Here is a 22,687-nt window from a genome sequence, read left to right as displayed (position 1 = left end):
ATACGTCTTTTAATTAACTGCTTTAATGAATAAATAAGCACATTGTAATTAGCATATGTTCTGCAAGTAAATGCAAACACAGAATGGTGAAAATTTTGTTCTTTTCGAAAATTTTTTAAAAGCCCTCCTCCAGAAGTCTTGTTTAGAAAATCAATTTGACTACCAATCACTGCATAATAATTTGCTTAAGTGCCCCCCTTTAAAAATATAAATAATGCAAAAGGAAACTTTAATTCCATTCCATCTAAATCTTATGCAATTTGCATTTAGAATACAAATTATAAATTGTGGGCCGCAAACTACTAGCCTTTCTAATTTTTCAGTACTCGTCCCTCTGAGATGGCACAGCGTCACGATAGTGTACCACACAATACTATTCTGTATCTACTATTCCATGAAATCGAGGCTGCTTTTTAGTTGAGGTTGCCAGGTCAAAGCTCACCTCAACCTGAATGTATCCTATCCATTTTCTGAAAGGAAACAGTCTACCTCTGAGAGAATAGGCACAGCAGGATTAGGAAAGAACAGTGCCAAGAAAATAGGGGATTTGTTAGCTGACAGGGCACTTTATATTGAGGAAAAAATAGGCATTTGTCCAGAAGCCTGTGAGAAAAATTCAACTTTTTTGCATTCTTCATTCTGGGAGAGAAAGCAAAAGTGTCCTGTTGTTCTCTAGAAACTATTTAGTTCTGGCTTCCTGGGTATTTGCTGACTTCCTTTGTATGGTATTAGATTGAGTTGACTCTACAATTCCTTGGGCATGCTCCCTGGATGGCAGCCTCTTTTCTTCTTCCAACAGAAGGGGTAGATGGCTGGAAGCCAGCCTGTAAAAGAGCTGGCGAGAGTCCCATGGGGCTCAGCTGTAACGGGTGCACAGTTATCCTTGTATTTCCTATGTCACATCCTAAGTTCACCCTCCTCCATAAATAAATGTGACCCCTCAGCAAATGCCCGACAGCCCTCTGCAACAGTGGAACTCTTCAATGACCTCCACAACACCCAGAAACGGAGTGCTTGGAAGAGTGCACGGGAGACTGATGTTGCTTGGTAGTACTACTCTAGGAGCCTTCCTCCACTACTTACCTGGTCCTATTCTCCAACACTGTATCCCCCTTTGATCTTTACCCTAAAGTTTTAGTGTTTTCTCAGTCAATTCAATTACACAAATCTAACATAGCCTGTGACTTGAAAACCTCCCTGAAATTCGAATGTTTCCATATGGGACTAAATTTTGATTGGAATTTAGGACATGCTTGAATGCTCTATATTTACCTTTATATTTGATGTCACTTGTGTATATGGTGGACCAGACAGGTGGTCAAGCTATGGAAGTAATCTAGGTGTCCATCAATAGATACATGGGTAAAGATGTGATATATATAATGGAAAATTACTCAGCAATAAAAAAGAATGAAATCTTTCCTTTTGTGACAACATAGATGAACCTAGAGGGTATTTGCTAAGTGAAATAAGTCAGACAGAAAAAGACAAATGCTGTATGACTACTTATATGTGGAATTTAAAAAACAAAACAAATGAACAAACAAAATAAAGCAGAAACAAATTCACAGAAAGAACAAACTGATGGTGGCCAGAAACTGAGAGGGGTGGGGGGATGGGTGAGAAAGGTGAAAGGAAATAAGAGATACAAACTTCTAGCTATAAAATAAAGAAGTCAGGGGGATGGAATGTACAGCACAGGGGATATAGTCAATAATATTGTAATAACTCTGCATGGTGACAGATGGTTAATAGACTTATTATGGTGATGACATTGTAAGGTATGTAACTGCAGAATCACTTTGTTGTACAACTGAAAGTAATATAACATTGTATGTCAACTCTACTTTAATTTAAAAAATAATAAGGGAGCAAAAGAAATTAAAAAAAACAAGATTTCATCTGAAATTGCCAGTATTAAAATGTTAGCAACTAATTTGGGCAAGCCAAATAAAGTTTAGCTACTATCAGATTCTGGTCCACAGGCTACCACTTTGTAGTCTCTAATCTGCCTCATGAGAAATATTAATGCAAAACACAGAGGGAAGATTGCATAAAATAATGTACCAATTTCAAAAGAAAGGAAAAATAAAGATAATGAATTCCCTTCCCCTTCTTCAACCAAGGTTATTACCCTCCACCCTAAAAAGAAATTCCATATAAGTTGTGACAGTTTCTCAAACTACAACCCTGTTGGCACATGCCATTTCATTGGACATGTTCTAAAAATCTCGAGTTGTTATAACAGTTACTATATAAAATCATGGGCAGATATCATGACTCAAACTTTGCATTCTTCTCTGACACATTTTATTACAACTACATGGCTCCAAAGTGGGAGTAATACCACAGACCAGTGTAGAGTTACAGCTTTAACATTCAACATTATACTGGTGACATGGCAAGCTTTTCCCATTTTTATTTTGTTTGACTTTTCTGCCTAAAAGTATAAAATGAAGGGTGAAGTTGTAAACTCTACATTAATTTTATGAACAAATCCAAAATGTCTAATAGTTACCTTCTTCCTATAACTCCTCAAAGTTCATTTCCTTTTCCAATATTACTGAAAAATTGTTAATGACTATTAAACAAACAGTTGTAAGACTGAAAATTAATTTTGTATTGAGTAAAAAAAGGCAACAAAAAATAGAATGGCCATATCATGCTATATTTTAACACTGGAAGATTCTCCTGAAACTTTAATTTGTCAAAGCAGAAATAATATATATTTATCTATACCAGAAAATAAAAGTACTGTGTGAGGGTTGAGGTTTAAACATAATAGTTAACTACTAGGCAGAAAAAGAATAACACATTAGTAAAAAGTAAAATATTCCTTACTATTGTTTTCATCATCAAAATTATATTGATTATCATATGGCTTATAAATTCTTTTAACAACAGAGACATAATTTCAAAGAAATTTTAAAATGTCAATAGAAATGGTTGAATTGTAGCTAGCAGTTTTTACCATATGATGGATATCAGCCATTATAATGAAGACAAGGTAATTTCTGATTTCCAATACATCTGATAAAATTATGCTAATGATTTACAATCTTTCCAATGTTAACCTTATCAAAGAACTGTTCAGTAGGATAAAAATACATTGAGAGTAAAGAAGAATCAAGACTGAAAAATTACAAGGTGCTGCTATGATGCAATCAATGCAAGAAATATGTTTGAGTCCCTTCCATATGAAAAAGAGAATTCCTAAAAGAAAATTCTAGTGCTGACATTCTAGGAACTTCTGACTTCCTCTAACACTAAGAAATATAAAGAAACTAGAGGCTCGGTGCACGAAAATTTGTGCAATGGAGGGGGGTCCCTCAGCCCGGCCTGCCCTCTCTCACAGTCTGGGAGCCCTCAGGGGATGTCCTACTAACGGCTTAGGCTGCTCCCACTGGGCCTAAGGTGCAGTCTGGCCTCCCTCTGTGGGAGGTGACCAGGAAATCAGGGGAAGGCACTGCCCCCATCACCCGGCTGCTGCCGCCACTGCAGGCCACCAGCCCTCCTCAGCCCTCACAGCTGTCACGTCTGCTGGCCCTCCTTGGCCCTCGCAGCTGTCATGGCTTTGTCCAGAAGGATGTTTGGAAGACATCCGGTCTAATTAGCATATTACCCTTTTATTAGTATAGATAAGATGGCTAAGAAATAGCAACTGAATTCTGAACTAAGTCTTAAACTTTTTTCTGATATTCAAGTCAAGGCAAATATTTGTCCCTTAAGGATTATTGTATAAAAGCTCAGTCAATGGGCTCTCCTGGAAGTCAGAGCCAGTGTTGATATGAGGATCAAGAACTGCCACCATTAGCATTTCCATTGCAAAAGAACATAGAAATGGTGTTCCTTGCAGGCTAAGTGAACAAAATAAACTGATGAACAAAATAGATCCAGAAACACAGAAGCATGAAACGGACTGACAAATCTCAGAGGGAAGGGGGAGGGGGCAGGAGAAGATTAACCAAAGAACTTATATGTATATTAGAGGCCTGGTGCATGAAAATTCATGCACTCAGGGGGGTCCCTCAGCCCAGCCTGTGCCCTCTCGAAGTCCAGAACCCCTCGGGGGATGTCAGCTTAGGCCCACTCCCAGGGGATTGGGTCTAAGCCGGCAGTCAGAAATCCCTCTGGCAGCCCGGGAGCCCTCAAGGAATGTCCAACTGACGGCTTAGGCCTGCTGCCCATGGGGAGCAGGCCTAAGCTGCAGTCAGACATCCTTAGCACTGCCAAGGAGGTGGGAGAGGCTCCCACCACCACTGCTGCACTCCCAACCATCAGCCCGGCTCGTGGCTAAGCAGAGTTCTCCCTGTGGGAATGCACTGACCACCAGGGGGCAGCTCCTGCATTGAGTGTCTGCACCCTGGTGGTCAGTGCACATCATAGCGACTGGTCATTCCCGGTCATTCCGCAGTTAGGGTCAATTTGCATATTACCCTTTTATTATATGTATTAGAGGCTTGGTGCACGAATTCATGCATGGGTGGGATCCCTCTGGGTGGCCTATGGGGATTGGGCCAAAACCCACAGTCCAATGCTGACTGCAGTTCCTACCTGACACTCCCGCTCATCTCGGCCCCACTGCACCTGCCGTGGGCTTGCGCCCAATCAGTCCCATTCTGGAGAGGCTCACACCACAGCAGCACTCGCCAGCCGTGAGCTATGTGTCTGGTGCCCTCCTGAGGGGAGTGGCCTGTGGGTTCAGGCTGAAATTGGCTCTCTGACATCCCCTGAGGGATCCCAGATTGCGAGAGGGCACAGGCCAGGCCTAGGGACCCCACCAGTGCATGATCAGGGCCAGGGAGGGGCTGCGGGAGGGCTCCAGGGCGTGTCCAGTCCATTTCACTCAGTCCTGATTGGCCAGACCCCAGCAGCAAGCTAATCTACTGGTTAGAGCATCTGCCCCCTGGTGGTCAGTGCATGTCATAGCGACTGGTCGACCGGTTGTCTTGCCCCTGGTGGTCAGTGCACGTCATAGTGAGCAGCTGAGTGGCCTTAGCATATCATTAGCATATTACCCTTTGATTAGTTGAATAGTCAAACGGTCACTGGTCAACCAGACACTTAGCATATTAGACTTTTATTATATAGAATATATGCATAACCCATCTTGTGCTAAAAGCCAGGGGCAGAGGATGGGGAACAGGCACTGGTGCTGGGTGGAGAGGGTCAATTGAGGAAAAAAGAGGACATCTGTAATACTTTCAACAGTAAAGATAAATTTTTTTTTAAAAAAAGGCGGGAAGAAAATATTGAAAAAAAGAAAGAATAAAAATTAGGCATTAAATTATTAAAAGTTAATTTACATTCTCTTTAAACAATTCTAAAAGCCATACTGTGTAGAAAAATGCTTTTTTAAAAACAGGGAAGATGTATCAGTTTAATCCAAATAAACTTCCCATGTTGCTTTGAATATTTGCCTATCTTTTCTTAATAGGAATTAGAGTATAAATAAAAGTAGGTTAACATTTGTATATGTTATTAACTGGTATATGTTAATAATAATCTATACTCATGGAGAACTCTGTTTCGTAAAGATAATGTAGGCAAATAAAATTTTGCATAAATATACATATGTATGTATATACATATGTGTATATAAAATATCTCTATAGATAGAATAATTCCTGTTAATAAATTAATATATATGCAAACACCTACATACAGAATAAGATACAGTATAATAATATAAATGGTTGGTTGTGAGAAAAGGCAAGTGTTTGATAATTTTTAATATGGGAAACAACTTGTAAACCATGAACAGGACAAAGTGACAAAGTATGACAGCATATGCAACTTGACACTGGGCATGTTTTAGCAGATTCTCTGCTGTGTTCGGGGTTTGGGCATGGCTCCCTCAGTCACACCCTTCATTCCACACTCCCTACTTCACCAGTGGAAGAATGTCCCTTCTCCCATCCCGGAAACCTCACACAGTGATGACCTCCTCTAAGTCTTAATGGGGTCAACACTTGGGTGAGATATTTCAAGGTTGGGCCAAAATTTTAATAGTTTAGAAAAATAGATTAACTCAATGTCTAAAAATAGGCCTGAAAAAAGGCTCAAGGAGTAAAGATATTTTAAAAAGCAATTGAAAGTTTTCTTAATTAAAAATTTGATGGTGTCTTCTTTATCTTTTTCTTCACCTGCCAGTTAACTCAGAATGTTCAGCTGGCACGTTCTACTGAAGACATGGCGAATGGGGCAGCAATTACCACCTGTTGTTCCCTTGAACTTCCTATGGTTATAGTTAGTTCCTGCTATTTCACATCACACAGGCTTCAAGCCAGAACAACACTGCCATTGGCCACTCCCATTTCTCTCTCCTCTTGCTTGCTCACCATCATTTCTCCATCTTAACTCTAATGAATTCAATTAGGCCTGTAGCTAACTAAAGTTCCTGTCCTGGAAAGAATGTCCTATGTCACTAGTTCCTTGATGCATTGAATGCTACATTGGAGGGTTTTGATATCATCTTTTCCATCACTAAGGCTTCTTTATCTACAGATTCATGCTAAACTCACAAGCTAATAGCATGATAAGAATGCCCATAAGTTTTCTTGGCATATGGAACTATGAAAACAATAGTGTTACATTATTACTTTTATCATTATTATTATTATAATAACTATTATTTTTGTGTGGGTTAAATCATTCAAAAGTTTATTTGTGCTAGTAAGGAATTCTCTTAACATCAACATTTCTCAAACAAAATTTAACTGACTTCGGAGAGATGAGAAACAAAGCTTCCTGCTCCCTTCAAAGTTGCTATAGAATTGCATTGGAAGTAGGATCTCCCAACCAACATCCTTTCCCTACAAAGCCAGTCCTGTTTGCCACTTGTGATTTACAGGCTGTGTCTGCTCTGAGGAGCTGCTGGACACATTAGTGTGGCTATGCTTATGAAAGGACGCTGCTGTCTGGCATAAATGACTTTCCAGAGACCCATCTCATTCAGAACTGCAGGAACTGTTCTCCCTGAACACGATCTGTCAGTGCATAAGCCATTATTTCACTCGTTCTGAAGGGAAGGATCAAAAATACGGTCTTGCAGTCTAGTCCCTTCTGCAAACCTTGATGCACCATTAAAAATCTGCCGTCTCATACTTTTTTGATTTCTATTTGGTTAATCCACTTCATTAACATTTTTGTTGCAACTATAATTCTGCTTTTGGGAATGATGGAAAAAGAATGGTGGTAATTATGTTGGATTTTGTTCGTTTAAATTACTTATACATTGCTATACTTCCTATTTCCAATATGCTCATTATTCATAGATATTACCAACAATATAGTATGTTCGATTTTTTTGGCCCACTTCACATACAGCTTTTAATATATTTATCTAAAGGCTTACTTTCTCTTCCTAATATAATATTGAAAGTCATCAATCTCAAATCTATCTTTCCCTCCACATTTTATAATATGCTTCATTTGTAAGAATTAATGCAAATCATAGCTCCACATTATATGGGTTAATAAATGTAAGACTCGCGTTTTGATTCAAGAGAAAATTAACATGCTTAACTATATGACAAAAAGAATAAAATCATTTGTATACTTTTGTGTTTGAGAGATCATTAATGTATCAAGGTATTCTTTAAATTATTTAGAAAATATTTTACAGAGAGCACTTGTAAAAATCAAACAAAAGAAATATAAATGAATAATATTAAATAATATTTCACCTGAAATCTTTCATTCCACTCATTTCCAAAAAAAAAAAAAAAGTGAAATGGTGCACATTATCCTGAAAAGACTGTAAGGTATATGTCCAGATATATCAATCATGTAAAAAAGTGTAAAAAGGAGAATATTGCAGTTGGTAGAAGCAAAAGTGTGGGCAAATGAAATCTTTCTTTTACTTTATAAAATAGAATGAACAGTTATTTTATTATGAAGACTACTGCATTAAAAACACTGAGAGAAAATCTAATAGTTATTTAAACTGGTTGGCATCATTCTCTAGAATGTCTTGTCAGACATGCTTATGACTGGATTTGGGTTTTATTCTAACGCATTTGCAGTCAGTAAAAGAATTTTCAGTTAAGGGCTCAAATCTCAGGCTTTCTACTATTTTGTTATGGAAAGCGCTTACAAGTTGTTGTGTGGAGCAAAATCTTCACTTTTACTTCCAAATATTTTGTATGAAAGTTTACCATACTGTATTAATATACTTACAGGTTTACTTATATAATCTTTTACATTAAACAAAAATGCACAAGATTTAAAATCATGTGAAATAGACAGAATGTATTTCTCAACCTTTCCAAAATCCTCTTTTCCCTTTTCTTCTTGATGAGCTCAATTATACAACCAATAACTGAGATATAATTTACAACACTGAATTCCAAGGGAAATATTGTCTACACATCAGCAATTGTTTGCAAAGAACATTTATTTTTTTAAATTGACCCACATTAGGACAAATTTACAAATGTTATTGGGCTCAGTTCAATATACCAGCTCTTCATGCTTTGAAGTGTGACAGAGAACACTCCATGGAGAACTCTAATTATAAAATATAACAAGAACGTTTGCAATTTTTAACAAGCTTGCTGTTTCCATGCCAACTTCTTCTGAATCTGGAAAGCATTAAAATAATTTTCTCACAACTTATTTCTTTCCATTGTATTATATCAATCCTCTTTTCACAGGCAATACATTCAGTACCAAATGAGTAGGGTATTCATTAGGGCTAGAGAAAGGCAAGGGTTAAGTAAATAAGAACATCAAATTAATATCCAGGCCTAAATGCTTTAGCAGAGCCAAAGAATCTGTTTAATCATTCAAGTCAACAAAGGTTAAGATAATAAAATAAACTTCTAAATGCTTTCCTTTTTGGAACTTAATCCGTCTTGCTGAAGATGTTTTTAAGATGCTATCAGTTTTGTGTAGTCCCAGCTGTTATGAAAATTTACTCGAATACACTGGGAAGAGAAAAGAATTTTATGAAAATAGTTAAGCAGAGCTCCTGGGTGGCTTATTGAAACTGTGAGAGCCTAGGACTCATTTAAAACCAGCTGTTGGCTGATGATGTTGAGACTAATACCTACTAAATCTCTTCTTTATCAGGGCTCTGTGTTATTTGGCAATGTGATGGAAACCAACTGATTAGATAAATATATAGTCAAAAAATAACTTCATGATGTTTGTTCATTTTATTGGCTAAGTTTGATTAGTAATTTTTCTTTGTTGTTGTTAATCCTCACCTGAGGATATTTTCCCTTTGATTTTCAGAGAGAGTGGAAGTGAGGAGAGACAGAGAGAGAAATACCAATGTGACAGAGACACATCAGTTGGTTGCCTCCTGCAGGCACCCTGACCAGGGACAGGGATTGAACCTGCAACTAAGGTACATGCCCTTGACTGGAATCAAACCTGGGACCCTTCAGTCCAAGGGCTGATACTCTATCACTGAGCCAAACTGGCTAGGGCTCGATTAGTAAATTTGCCACAACTTCAGAACAACATAATACCCTAATTTTAAAAAACAGTATTAAACATTAAAATAGTTTTGCTTATTTTTAAGGCTACATTTTTACATCACTAAGATACAGAAAAAGAAAATGAGCCATTAACACAAAGCCCTGGGTACGATTATGACTCCAAGGCTGTGGCTCATGATGAGGGCAGAGGTCCTTATGAACTGGGCAAGCAACAAACCCTCTTTAGTAATGAAGAGAAATAGTGGTAACAGCAGTAGGTTACAATGGGAAAAATCCTTAAAAGCCTTTTATACTTGACATTCAGGTTTTGTTATTGATCAATAAAAGTAATTCAATCTTTTGAAGAGAGGCTCAACTAAAAGCAAAATCAACAAAATTTCTTGCAAAACATGTAAACGCAGCTTTATGAAAAGCAGAAAATAGACTGCCTTCATCTGGTTATCTTAAGAAAAAAATCACTAATAGCAAATATGCCCGGATCTTGATTTATACAATTTTCAAACTGGTGCCATCATGCTGAGAAGAAGCACGATTGTATTATAACAAGGTAACTGGGCTTTCTTATGTCCCTCAGATAAGGGTCAGCATTGCCCTTCCTCCCTAGAACCTGTCTAGGTATTACTATGGAGCATTCATTCATTCGTTTTTAGAAGGGTTGACAGCGTATGGGTTTTAAAGACTGAGATTATCATGATTGCAAAGGAAAAAGATGCACCTGTTTGCTTTGTGTTCCCCGGCTTTGCCATCTAATTCACAGAGGCACGGGATCTTAAAGTTGAAAAGGTTCTAGCCGCCTATGGAGGCAGCTTGGCATTGTGGAAAGAAAGCAGATCTTGAAATCTGGGTTTGAGTTCCAGCATTGTCTTTTGGTAGATGTGTGTGAAAGAATATGGACAACACTTGTTTGAGCTCAATCCTCATCAGAAAAATAAGTCATGTTAATATTTGTGCTACTACTCACATAGTTATGTTTGAGAATAAATGAGAGAATATATAAAAAATGTAATCTGTGCCCTGGCCAGTGTGGCTCAGTTGGTTGGAGCATCATCCCATACACAGAAGGGTTGCAGGTTCGATTCCAAGTCAGGGCACATACCTAGATTACGGGTTCAATCCCTGGTTGGGAGCATATGGCAAGCCAACCTATCGATGTTTCTCACATTGATGTTTCTCTCTGTCTCTGTTTCTCTCTCCCTTCCCATCTCTCTCTAAAAAAACAAACAAACAAAAAAATGTAATCTGTAAATTCCTAGGCTCAAATCCTGACTGTGCCGCTGACTGGCACTGCTATCTTGAAAAAAAAAATTAAACTTCTAAATCTTGATTTCCTCATCTATTAAATGGAAATCATAAAAGTAAGTATTTCATAAGACTACTGAAATAAGATTTATTCATAGAGTATTTGACATACTTTAAGAAGAAATCAATAGCCCTTGCTGGTGTGGCTCAGTTGGTTGGGCACTGTTCCGTATGCAAAAAGGTTACTGGTTCAATTCCTGGTAGGGAGTGTGCAGGAGGCAGCCCATCCATGTTACACTCTCACATTGATGCTTCTCTGTTCTCCCTTCCTCTCTCTCTAAAAATCAATAAAGTATTCTTTAAAAAATAACTCAATGAAGTTATTTATCATCACTATTGTTATCATTTAAGTCATAGATATATTTGTACTGTTTCACATTGAGGTTGATGATTACAGTGACTACCTTATGATAGGGGAGCAGCCTAATCCACTGGGAACAGCACACTAGAGGCTGAGAGAGCTGAGTTTGAAGCCCACTTTTACCACCTACACATTATGTGAACTTGGCCAAGTTACTTTACCCCAGATACCTCATGTGAAATATGGGGAGAATAATCAGCTATGACCTGATGAGAACTTACTATAATTTTTTTCATGTTATTTTACTTAATTCTTATCATAACCATAGAGAACAGATAGTGATGGAGTTAGAATTTTATCCCTGTCCAGCCTGAACCCAGCCCATATGGATATAATTTCACTGTACTGTAATCACTTTTCCGGTTTTTCTTCCCTGATACCCTACCTTGCTGAACTGAGTAAAGCTGAGAGATGATGTGGGAAACTTACCTAGAAAGGTGTTCAGCAAATTGTAATACTCTGAGTAATTAGCAGTTATAATTATTATGTGAGGTATTATGTCCTAGTCCACTGGGCATTCAGCCTAGGAATGCTCCTACAACTTCCTTACAATCTCTGCTTGAATACAGGGCAAAACCATAGCCTCAAAACTCTGTCATACAAACCTATGAAGATGAAATAAATAAAAAATGAGTATGGGCATGGTGACTGCCAGCACAGGAAAAGCACCATACTGACGATGTGGTCTAAAGGCATAACCGCTAAAGCACAGTGTTTCACTGCAAAATGAACTGACGATTAATGGCAAATCCGTAATGACATCTCACCAAGAAGCAAGGAGGGAAGTGCAATTCTAATGTCAGGATGCATTCATATGTGGAAATCTAACATTCAGTGTCTTGTAGAATAAAACCAAATGCTATCTATGGTTGTTATATTATACCTAAAATTGTAAGCTCAAAATTGGTTCAATGAATACTGACAGAAAGCTCATGCCAAAAAAGTCTGCCCACGCGTTTCTGCACTAAATCATACGCCAACAACAGTATTCAAAGACAGTCAACTTCCCTACCATTTACCTTGTAACTTCTTACAATCTTTCACTTTCACTACTTAGCAAAATGCACTCCCTTAATATTCCCATAATCCCAGAATACCAAGTCCAAAAGCTTTTTATAGAGCTCATCCTTGTGGTTTTCTTATTAAGAACATTTTGTGTCCCCTTTACCCCGCTTTAAGTAGTTCTTCCTTTAGCGCTCCAACGTGGCAGGGTTCTGGTTTCTTGTTCAGTGCTTACTCTCTTTTGCTGATGCCCTTCCTTGTCCCACCCCTTAAATGTGGCTATTCCTAAAGTGGTTCTTGCTTTACTCTTTCACCCTACAGTTTCCATGCTCACTGTGTGATAGTTCACCTATGTAACCTTTATGTCCAGTTATGACACCACCTTAGATCTCTAATGTTATGTTTCTGTCTGCTATAGTATTCAAGTAAAATAATCTAGATAGATTACAAATTCAACAAAACTAAAATTCAACTTGTTTATCCTCTTGACTTTCTGCTGGTCAAATTTATCAAGCAGAGCCAGGAACTCAGGAACTTCAGACCTACATTTTTTCAATGTCAGCCCCTAAATCCAATGAGCTCCAAGACTTGTACAGAATTTTCACCTCAGTATCCTGAAATTTTACCCCCTGACTGCTGCTTCTGTTACAGAATAGTAAGAAGCTAGGAAAATTCCAGGACAAGTGGAATAGTGAAGCTGAGGCAGATTAAACAGCAGTTTGCAGCCACCTAGTAAATTCTATCTTCCCTAAACCAAGGATACTTAGGAGTAAATGGTTTGCACATCCCCCCAACCAGAGGGTAAATAACGTAAATCACCCTACTCAAGGAGATAGATAACAGAAATCCAATTAGTTCCATTTGCCAACCACATCTAAGGACAGACAAATTGAGAATAAATCTCATTTTGGTACATCAGCATAAAGCTGATGAATAGTCTATTGATTCTCCCCTAAGAGTTCCCCTAAACACCCACCCTTTAAAACCCCTGAAAATGAAGGTGCTAGTACGCTCTCCCTCCAGGGAGCACACCTGTGCCATTTCCTTCCCTGTCTCCTTCCCCCACAGGCATGCATCTCCTGAACCCCAAGGGACACCAAGGGACCCCACGAGACTTGTAACTAAGGGAGCAATGGGCAGCGGCAGCTCATCCTGCCTAACCCCCATAATTTGTCTCCAAGGCCCCGTTTCCTCTGCTTTCCCAGTGAGCCAAAGCACCCAGCCTAGGCTCTCCTGTAGCTTCTTCTATGCCATTTTTTTGTTTCACTGTCCTAAGTGGGGTTTTTTTGTTTGTGTGTTTTGCTGTGGTCAATAAATTCTTGCTTGCTTTACTACACTTTGTCTCTTGACTGAAATCTTTCCTTTAAGAAGACATGATCTGAGGTCTTCTCCTCTCGATAGTAACACTTTTTTTTTTTTTAACCTGGCCACAATTCTACCCAGGGCCATAGACTTTGGATATAGATTAAATTTATCTTTTACCTTCTGCTTCAATACTTCTCTCTTACCAATTTCTCCACTCATTGTGTCATCTCTGGTTTTCCGTCTTTATCTGCCCAGGTTTTTGGTTGCACTTATGGTAAACCCTATTGGTAAGATGAACCAACTTCCCTTTTCAACTCCATTCTCCTCAGCTCACTTACAGCTTTGACCTAACTATGTGACAGGATCTGGCCCAAGAGACATGAGCAGAAACATACTATAAAATTTTTGTTTTCGTGATATGGACTCTCTTTCCTTTATTTTCCCTACTGATAATAGATATACATGTGATGGTTGGATTTAAAGTGGCCTTCTTGCAATTATGACTGAAAGGCCAAGGGATTCCCAGAGACTTCTATAGTAACAACATTGAATTATATAAATAACACCAACTGCCTTCTCTGAACCTCTAATTATGTGAGAAAAATAAAAACTCATATCCTAATTCCCATAGAAAACATGGCGCTTTCTCCAACATTTTGGTGACTCCTTTGTAATTTCTTCTTTGGTTCACAAATTTAGTCTTTCCCACTGCTCAGCTTCTCATTCAGACACTGTACTTTCTGCTCAGTACAGCCCCTTACTTCCAATGACACCTGATGTTCCAGACTGAGCCAGCCCATCCCCTCTGCTCCTCTTCCCCTGAGGACTGGACATTATCTTTACAGCCCAGATTCTTATGACCTTGTCCTGATGACTGACATAGTGTCCTGGTCTACTCGGTCTTCCTGCTTTCAGTCTCTTCCAGTTCCTTTCTGTACTGGACACTATCACCCACGTAGACAAAATAGGGTTCTGTGATAAACGTGCCAAGTCCAGTGACCAAAAGGAATCCCACAGCGTGATCTGATCATAAATTCCTAACTGAGCAGATCATAGTGGATATGGACAACCCAGGCATATAAAAGGTTTATCTTTGCTTTAAGCAAGCCCTGTCCATTGTTCTTATGCATCTAGGTTAACACACCTGTGAAATGTCTTTTAAAGACCCCCAGAGATTTATCAGTCTGTTCCATACTTCTCAGAGGAGCGGGGGGGCGGGGTGTGCAGGGGGAGATTAACCAAATAACTTACATACATATATGCATAACCCATGGACACAGATAATAGTGTGGTGAAGGCCTGGCCGGGGGTGGGGGTGGGGGTGGACAGGAGCAGGATAGAGGGGGTCAGTGGGGGAGAAGAGGGGAGGACATCTGTAATACTTTCAACAATAAAGATACGTTTTTTTTTAAAGAGCCCAGCTGGTCTGGCTCAGTGGTTGAGCATTATGAGCCAGGAGATCATGGTTCAATTCCCAGTCAGGGAACATGCCCAGGTTGCAGGCTAGATCCCTAGTGGGGGGCATGCAGGAGGCAGCTGATCAATGATTCTTTCATCATTGATGTTTCTATCTCCCTTCCTCTCTCTGAAATCAATAAAAACATATTAAAAAGACCCATCAGAGGCCTAGTCACATTCCAGGAAGCACATAATCTTATTAACTGTCCTGTAATTCAATCCTAGAGATTTCTTTCTCTGTCCTTGCTTTCTCTTACCTTCATCTAATCTTCCTAATGTTCCCTCCTTAGTTCCAAATGTGTAAAGGGAACTGCAAAGCTGTCATTCTGTGAAGCATTTGAGAACTTGCTTCTGGGTATATTGTCAGTTTGGTTCAAATAAACTCTACAGGTTTGGATATTTCTTACATCAACAAAAAGATTTTCATAAAGAACATTTGGTAATAACACCAAAGAGTCTGGTGGTAATATGCATCAAATGATGTAATAAAAAATCTTCAATGGTTCCCTACTGCCTACTACATTAGACATTCAAACTGCTCCATAGTATAATTTCTATAAAAATTTCAGCCTTATATAAAACAATTTTTCTATATTTAACCTATTTCCTTGGTAAATGGAATATTATTGTTCTTTAAATGAATCTTGTTATTTCCTACTTGTATCGCATTGTTTGTACTATTTCTTCTTCCTGGGATGTGTAATGTCTTGCTCTTAATCTTATCCTCTAAAGATTACCCATTTATGAATCCCTAGCTCCAGTGACAACTCTCCCACAGTCTTCCATTAATATTTAAAGTAGAAGAATGTTCCTTTTCTATCATCTTGTGGCATAGCTATTTAAGATATATAACATACAGCCACATAGTTTTCCCTCCCCACATGGGCGTTCATTCTATGTTACTCTTTCCCTCTCCCCACATGGGAGTTTGTACTTGTTCTTCAATAAATCTCCACCTTTGCTATAAAAAAAAAGATATATAACATACAACCACATAGTTTTCTTATTCAGGTACCCATGAGATTATCAGATCCATAAGAGAAGTAATGATGTAATAATATTTTATTCTAACATTCAACAAATATTTATCAGGTCCTCACTGTTTTAGGTGATGGTGGGTGTCATGAACAAGATGGAGTTATATTTCAAGGAGAGGCATGTTTTACAGATAACAAGAAAATAAATAAATAAGCAAATAGGATAATGTCAGATTTAGATTGGATAATTACAGAAGTTCTCCCTGTAGAGGTATTTGAAATGAAGTATCAATGATAAGAAGAATCCAATCACAAAAAGATCAGAGGAGAGCAAGTGGAAAATCATCCTCGAGTTAGGAGTGAGTGTGGTATGTTTGAAGGTCACGTGGAAGACAGTGGGGCAGGAGCACAGTGTGTGGAGGGAGGACTAGTATAGGTGAGGTTTTAGAGGGAGGCAAGGGCCTAATCTTGAAGGCCTATGAAGGCCAACCAAAGTGGTTTGGATTTCATTCTAAGGTTTAAAACAGGGAGCAACATGATCTAACTTACAGGTAAAATGATCTTTCTGGCTGCTGTGTAGAAAGTGGATTACACCGGCTTAAAAGTGGAAGCAAGATTAATTGGAAGACTACCACAGAGGCAGCAGAAGAGAGAAAAGTTGACACATTTATAGTCTCTGTAGTATTAAGCATGGTGTCTGAACATGGTAGATGCTCAATATATCTTATTAAATATGTGTCCAAGAGTTTCAAGATACTTTCACCGTCTTAATTTTATATTACCTTTTTCCTGCTTTGATTCACATATTATACCTTAATATATTCCTGTTTCACACTTGGGAAAGAGAAAATAAAAGAACTTCATATTCAAGGAAACAGTATAGATCCTATAATGAAAGGATGGAGGATCCTATTGTTAAGTTAATTATGGAAAGAAATAAATTACTTGAAACAAATGGTAAAAAGTAGAATTCAAATCTTTGCTAGGATAAAAATAGTTAGCATAGTCAAATACAAAGATTTATATTTTTAAAAAAGAGAGTCTCTATTAGCATCAGCCTGAACATTGTGCCTATAGAAATTGTGGGTAAAGTTAATTATCATTAAATTGAAGACTTTTCCAGTTCTAACTTAATTTGATTTACCTAAAAATATAAAACATTCATTTTATTATCTTGATAAAATAAATTTCCTAATAAGTAGCTAATACTAGCTTACTAGAAAGAAATATTTATAAAATTCTAAGAGCACTGAAAGTGACCTGCTGTGTCTCTAAGTTAAGAATCTGAGAAAAGTTAGGCAATCTGGTAGGTCTGCATTCTCTTTTTCATGTACTTCCCAGAGCATTTAGCTTTTTACCCATGAAGATTTGTCCTGCATTATTAATTCAATCTAAATTCTTTCAATACAAAGCAAAATTGAGGAGAAAATGGGATCATTTTTTGCCACTTTCCACCTGAAATGCTGAATGGCTCCTGAATCGTGTGAAACTTGGCCCCAGTCAGTGTGAAAACTGGCTGAAATCTGTACGAAAGGCAGTCTGGGTTCGTCAAAGTAGTTCATGAACTTTGGCCAAACTTCCAAGAAACCTGGTCCAAGTCTTAGTTTGCACTGCAACATGAAACCAGGTGAATTTCACATGGTTTCAGGTTTCATCCTAAAAAATTTGGCTTAGCTTTATAATCAATCATCACTTTTTAAAACGATGAAAGCCAACACACCTTTTTTTTTTTAAATGAGGGCTGCCTGCATACTGATGACAGCTAAGCTGTGAACCACCCCTTCACTTCCTTTGCCAAAAGAAGATTTCTCAGAATGGAAACAGTCTCCCTCTTACCTGCAAAGGGCAAGCTGAGTGATTTTGGTATTGCGTGTAGAAAGAAATGATACTCAATACATGGAGACATGCCATGTGAAATAATCACCACGTACCGAGCAAGTGGCTATACTCTAATCATCTAAGGTTATGAGAATTTTATCCCATTCACATCCATGACATATATCATAACGTTTAATCTCCTTGACCATAAAATAAGCTTTTACCTTGAAGCTAGTCATCAGCTAGAATAACTGCCATGAGAAACGAAACGTTCTGAGGCATAATCATTTCTGTATGAAGAATGGCTGAAGAATAGCAAGGAACGTAAATCATAGCGTAACTTTCACCTAGTTTAATAAACATGAGGACATAAGACACAAACTTTTCAGACTCGCACTGACTACATCGTTTGCAATAAAACCTCAACTGTAGTATACATGGATTCAATAATTATGCACAGTGACAAAAAACACCCTACACAATTGTGTTTTCAACCTGAAAGTTTGAAATGTGCTTTTTCACTGTAAAAAAAAAAGACTCTCTTCACCCGAATACTCGCTTTTGTGCGTAGTGACATGAGAAAATCGAGAGGTATGTCTGAACGGAGCCACTACATCATTGGAACAGTATGTCTGAACACTGGGGTAATAAGGCACAGATGTGGAGCAGAGGACTTGGCACTACCAAGGTAACAACAAAGCATTCACCATTGTGTTAGAGTGGGTAAAAGAGCCACATTTGAGAAAAAGAAAAGGATGCCCCTCCTCCCTGGAATGCTAAATTACATTGCACCTTTTATTTGCTTAAACATCTATAAAAAATAAGAAATTCAAATAAGTATTATTCAAACATGATGAGGAACAAACATATAAAATGCATTAATATTTTCATCTATAATATATCATATTTATGCAACAGCACATAAAATTTAACTGCAGAAAAAAAGGCCAAATTCAATAGGAACCCACAAGGCCTTTATGTTGAAAACACTGCATGCAATTATAAAGGACCCAGTAGCCGGTGGAAAGATGTTGTTGTTGACTGTGGGTAGCAATTATGGCCCTTAATCCGTAGGGCTAATTACTGTGGAGTGTTCTCTTTACAGTTATCAAGTTAAAATACTACAACAGTGTATGCACATTATAATAATTATTATTGTTAATCAATTATTGTAAGTATAGGTGATACTAAACTATGTGACACAAAGGCAGTCATGAAGCCAAGACAAGTTTGGAGTTGAAAACTAATTTTCTGCTCAGGATCGGAAGGGTACAACTTACCCGAGGTCCCTGATCACCTTGTTCTCCCTGCAGAGTAGAAAAATGAGAGGATAATTTTAGCACTAAGTATATCTGATGCTCATTAAAAAAGATAAAGGAAAACATAGCATAGATCATGTCAATATGAATTTCCACTAACTTAATTTGTTTCTGCTATTCATTTTCTTACCTTATCACCTTTTGGACCAGGAGGGCCCTAAGAAAACAAAGAGAAAAAGAAACATAGTTTAAAAATAAATTTTAAAAATTGTAGTTTGCAAGATGAGCTAGGGTTAGGTGCAAGATTCATGCAAAGGACACAGAGATATAGCTGTCATCGAGGTTTTTCAAGGAATTTTGGCATCTAAACTATAATTATAATATGGTTAGGATATGAAAATTATATATATGGTATAATGGTGTATGTATAGGGTGGCTCCCCCAAAATACGTACATACACTTTGAATAATTATGAAGGCAGTGTTTATTAAAAATACTTTTCATTTTCAAAACTGAGCTATCAGCTGTTAAAGTGTGTAAACATTTTTGGGGCCATCCTGTATACACACACATACACACACACACACACACAGAAAAGTACATGTCACAGGTACATCATATGTTGAACAAATTTTCACAAGCTGAACATACCTATGCAAGCTGAACCAGCTAAAGAAACCCAGGAGCACCTGTTGTGACATTTCCTTATCACTAATCTCCACCAACAGTAACCCACTATTTCTGACTTCTGACAGATAGGTTAGTTTATGTACTTAACTTTTGCTCAATTTATGTGAAATTCATGCACAATTTTGTGTGTAGTTGTGGATCATTTTTCTTTCTGCTTTATAATATTTCATTGTGTGAATAAACCATAATTTATTTCCTCATCCCACGGTTGATGCCCATTTGTTTCCAGGTCCTCATGATTACAAAGAGTGCCTCCATAAACATCCTGGTAGATGCCTTTGGGTTAAAAGTGTATGCATTTATTTCCTTTGTGTGGGGTAACATTTTAGCAAGTGATATTCATATATATTTCTTTTGGGTATATATATCTAGGAGTGGAATTATTAAGTTATAGAAAATACATATGTTCAGTTTTAGCAGGCACTGCCAAATAGCTTTCCAATGTGGTTCTAACAATTTAAACTCCCATCAGCAATGCATGAGAACTTCAGTTCCCCTATATCATCACCAATCCTTGGTATTTTCCCACTTTTTCATGTTAGAGATGAGGTGTAGTGGTTTCACATTGCACTTTAATTTGTATTTCTTCAGTGGTTAATTACGTTGAATTTGTCTTAATGTAGGTATTAGTCATTATGCATCCTCTTCTAGAAAGTGTTCACATCTTTTGTCCTTTTTCTATTGAGTTATCCTATTGATTTGTTAGAGTTCTTTATATATTATACTGCAATGCTATATATTATACACACACACAAACACATACATATATATGCAGAGAAAGAGAGAGAGCGAGCGCAAATATATTCTCCCACTCTGTACATTGTGTTTTTATTCTCTTAAAGGTGTTTTTGATGAACAGACATATATATATATAAAGCCAGCGACTGGAACGCTGTAACGACCAGAACGACTGGTTGCTATGACGCTCACTGCAGCCAGCGAACTGGCCAATCAAGGGGTGGGGCCAGCAGGCCAACCTTCTGCAGCCCCTCCCCCAGCTGGTCCCACCCTCAATCAGCCCACAGCCCCTCCCCTAGCCAGCCCTGCCCCTGATCACCCTCCCCTGGCCGCTGACCTCCAATCAGCCTCCCCACTCCAATCAGGGGCGGGGCCTGTTGGCCAATCACTCACAGCCCCTCCTCCCAGCCAGCCTGGTCCTGATCCGCCCCAATTGGGGCCAGGCCAGCTGGACCCCACCTGTGCACAAATTCGTGCACTGGACCTCTAGTTTTTAATAAAACTCAACTTAACACTTTTTCTATTTATAGTTATCTTTTTGTGTTCCACTTACGAAATCTTTGCCTACTCCAAGATCATAAAGAGGTTCTTCTATGTTTATTGTAAAAGCTAAAAGCTTTATTACTTTATCTTTCATCTTTAGATCTGAATTCATAGAGAACTGATTTAGTGCATGATTTGAGGTCAAAGTCAAAATAATCCCCCCCCCCCCAATGTGGATATCAAATTAACCTAACACAATTTATTGAAAATAAATCTTTTCCACATTGTAGGACAGTGTTACCTTTGGCCTAAATTAGAAGACCATATATATGTGGACCTTTTAAGGAATTTGTTTTGTTGGACAGCTGTCTATTCTTGAGACACTGAGATTTTCTTTACCTTTAAACAAAAATACTAGCAGGAAATATTCTAGAAGCATCAATACCTTTTCCCCCCTAGCTCTTAAAAATAAAGTCACATTTCAGAGTTCAGCCTACCTGAGGAATTAGTGCATTTCAGAGTTACCTACAATCTCTCACCTTCAGTAGGTGTGGGAGATAAGAAATCTAGATGGCAAGTAAAGCCAAGGTTCTAGCAAAGTCCCCTCCTTAGTTCCCAGGGGAGATTGCTGTCACTTCAGATGGGGAAGTGGGAATTCTCCACCTACTAAAATATGTCTTCTGTTAGTGACAGAGGAACTGTACCCAATTCCCCTTCTCAGTTGTGCCACTTCTACTAATAGTTGTGAGGTTATCATGAAATTAATAATATCAATAGCATCATGTTTTATATTTTGTGTATTTTACTATCAACAAAGAATCTGTTATAACATTTAACCTTTTCCCAATCCAAAGAGGAAAGTATTATACTAATACTTTTATAGATGCCTAAAATAATTTTTTTATAAAAAAATTTATAAAACATTATCAAAGGTCGGTCTCTTGTGAGTTTAGTGTAGTCTGTGGGACTTTAAATGCAGTGATTGGAAAGCTAAGTGTTGGGACACAGCTCTAGCACTAGATTCTCAGAAAGAATGATAACCATGTGCCTTCAACAGGTGTTTTCTGAAATGCCTCCCAACTGCATTTCCCACAGGGTCAGGGACATTGACCTCAAGTTCTCAAGTTCAAATGAGAGAAAGAGGAATTATAGAGTATCAGGAAGAGGAAAAGGGGGCTAAGATAATGGAATCACCTAGACAAAACCCTTTCATCTCTTACCCAGCAAATAATCTTGCTATTAAAAAAGGAAACTTATTTTTTAATGTTTTCAGTAATTTTTAATGTTTTTATTAATGTTTTCAGTGAATCAAGTAGTGAGTATTAAGTACAGTCTGTGTGCCTACCTCTGTACAGTTAACTTTAAGGAATTTATTTGGTCATATTAAACACAAACAAAATGTTCACTAATACTCCACAAATAGAATTTCATTTTTGTTGGGACCAAAGGCTGCCCAAAGAAGAAAAATGAGAGGATACCTGCCATCAAGTTTAAGAAATATAATGGAGACTCCAGTCTTGATTTAAGCAGCATGTTATTTAACTCTACTTTGGTTTTCATATACATTTGTTGGATATGTATGAAAGTTTGGCACTGTTCTTAGTACTGACAGAGAATCTGATGGGAAAAACTGATTAGAAAAGCTAAATAGTCTTCTCTAAAAAAGGTAAATAGTCTAGTGGTAACATTAGATATTAGCATGAAGAAAAACTACCCTGTAGAAAATCCAGCTACTGTACGGTCACTTACAGTTACTGTGAACCCCTCCCCAGCTCTCACCCTTTCCTTCACCAAAGCTTCTCCTCTTTAAAGTTCTATTTGCTTTTACTGGTGAAACCTCAGAGGCCA

The 22,687-nt window shown here is 37.9% G+C and overlaps 1 protein-coding gene across 1 annotated transcript in view; it reads right to left on the bottom strand.

Moving 5' to 3' along the window:
- Positions 1-22,687, bottom strand: part of COL25A1 (collagen, type XXV, alpha 1) — a 497,755-nt gene that overhangs the window by 146,593 nt on the left and 328,475 nt on the right. The window contains exons 6-7 of the mRNA XM_014544731.1: positions 19,119-19,145; positions 18,950-18,976 (exon numbers count right to left, since the gene is read on the bottom strand). Of these exons, the coding sequence (XP_014400217.1) occupies positions 18,950-18,976; positions 19,119-19,145 (54 nt within the window). The remainder of the gene's footprint in view (positions 1-18,949; positions 18,977-19,118; positions 19,146-22,687) is intronic.

Source organism: Myotis brandtii, unplaced genomic scaffold (genome assembly GCF_000412655.1).
Source record: "Myotis brandtii unplaced genomic scaffold, ASM41265v1 scaffold38, whole genome shotgun sequence".
NCBI classification, from domain to species: Eukaryota; Metazoa; Chordata; class Mammalia; order Chiroptera; family Vespertilionidae; genus Myotis; species Myotis brandtii.
The sequence above is the reverse complement of the archived record's forward strand: the minus strand, read 5'-3'. Positions and strand labels throughout refer to the sequence as shown.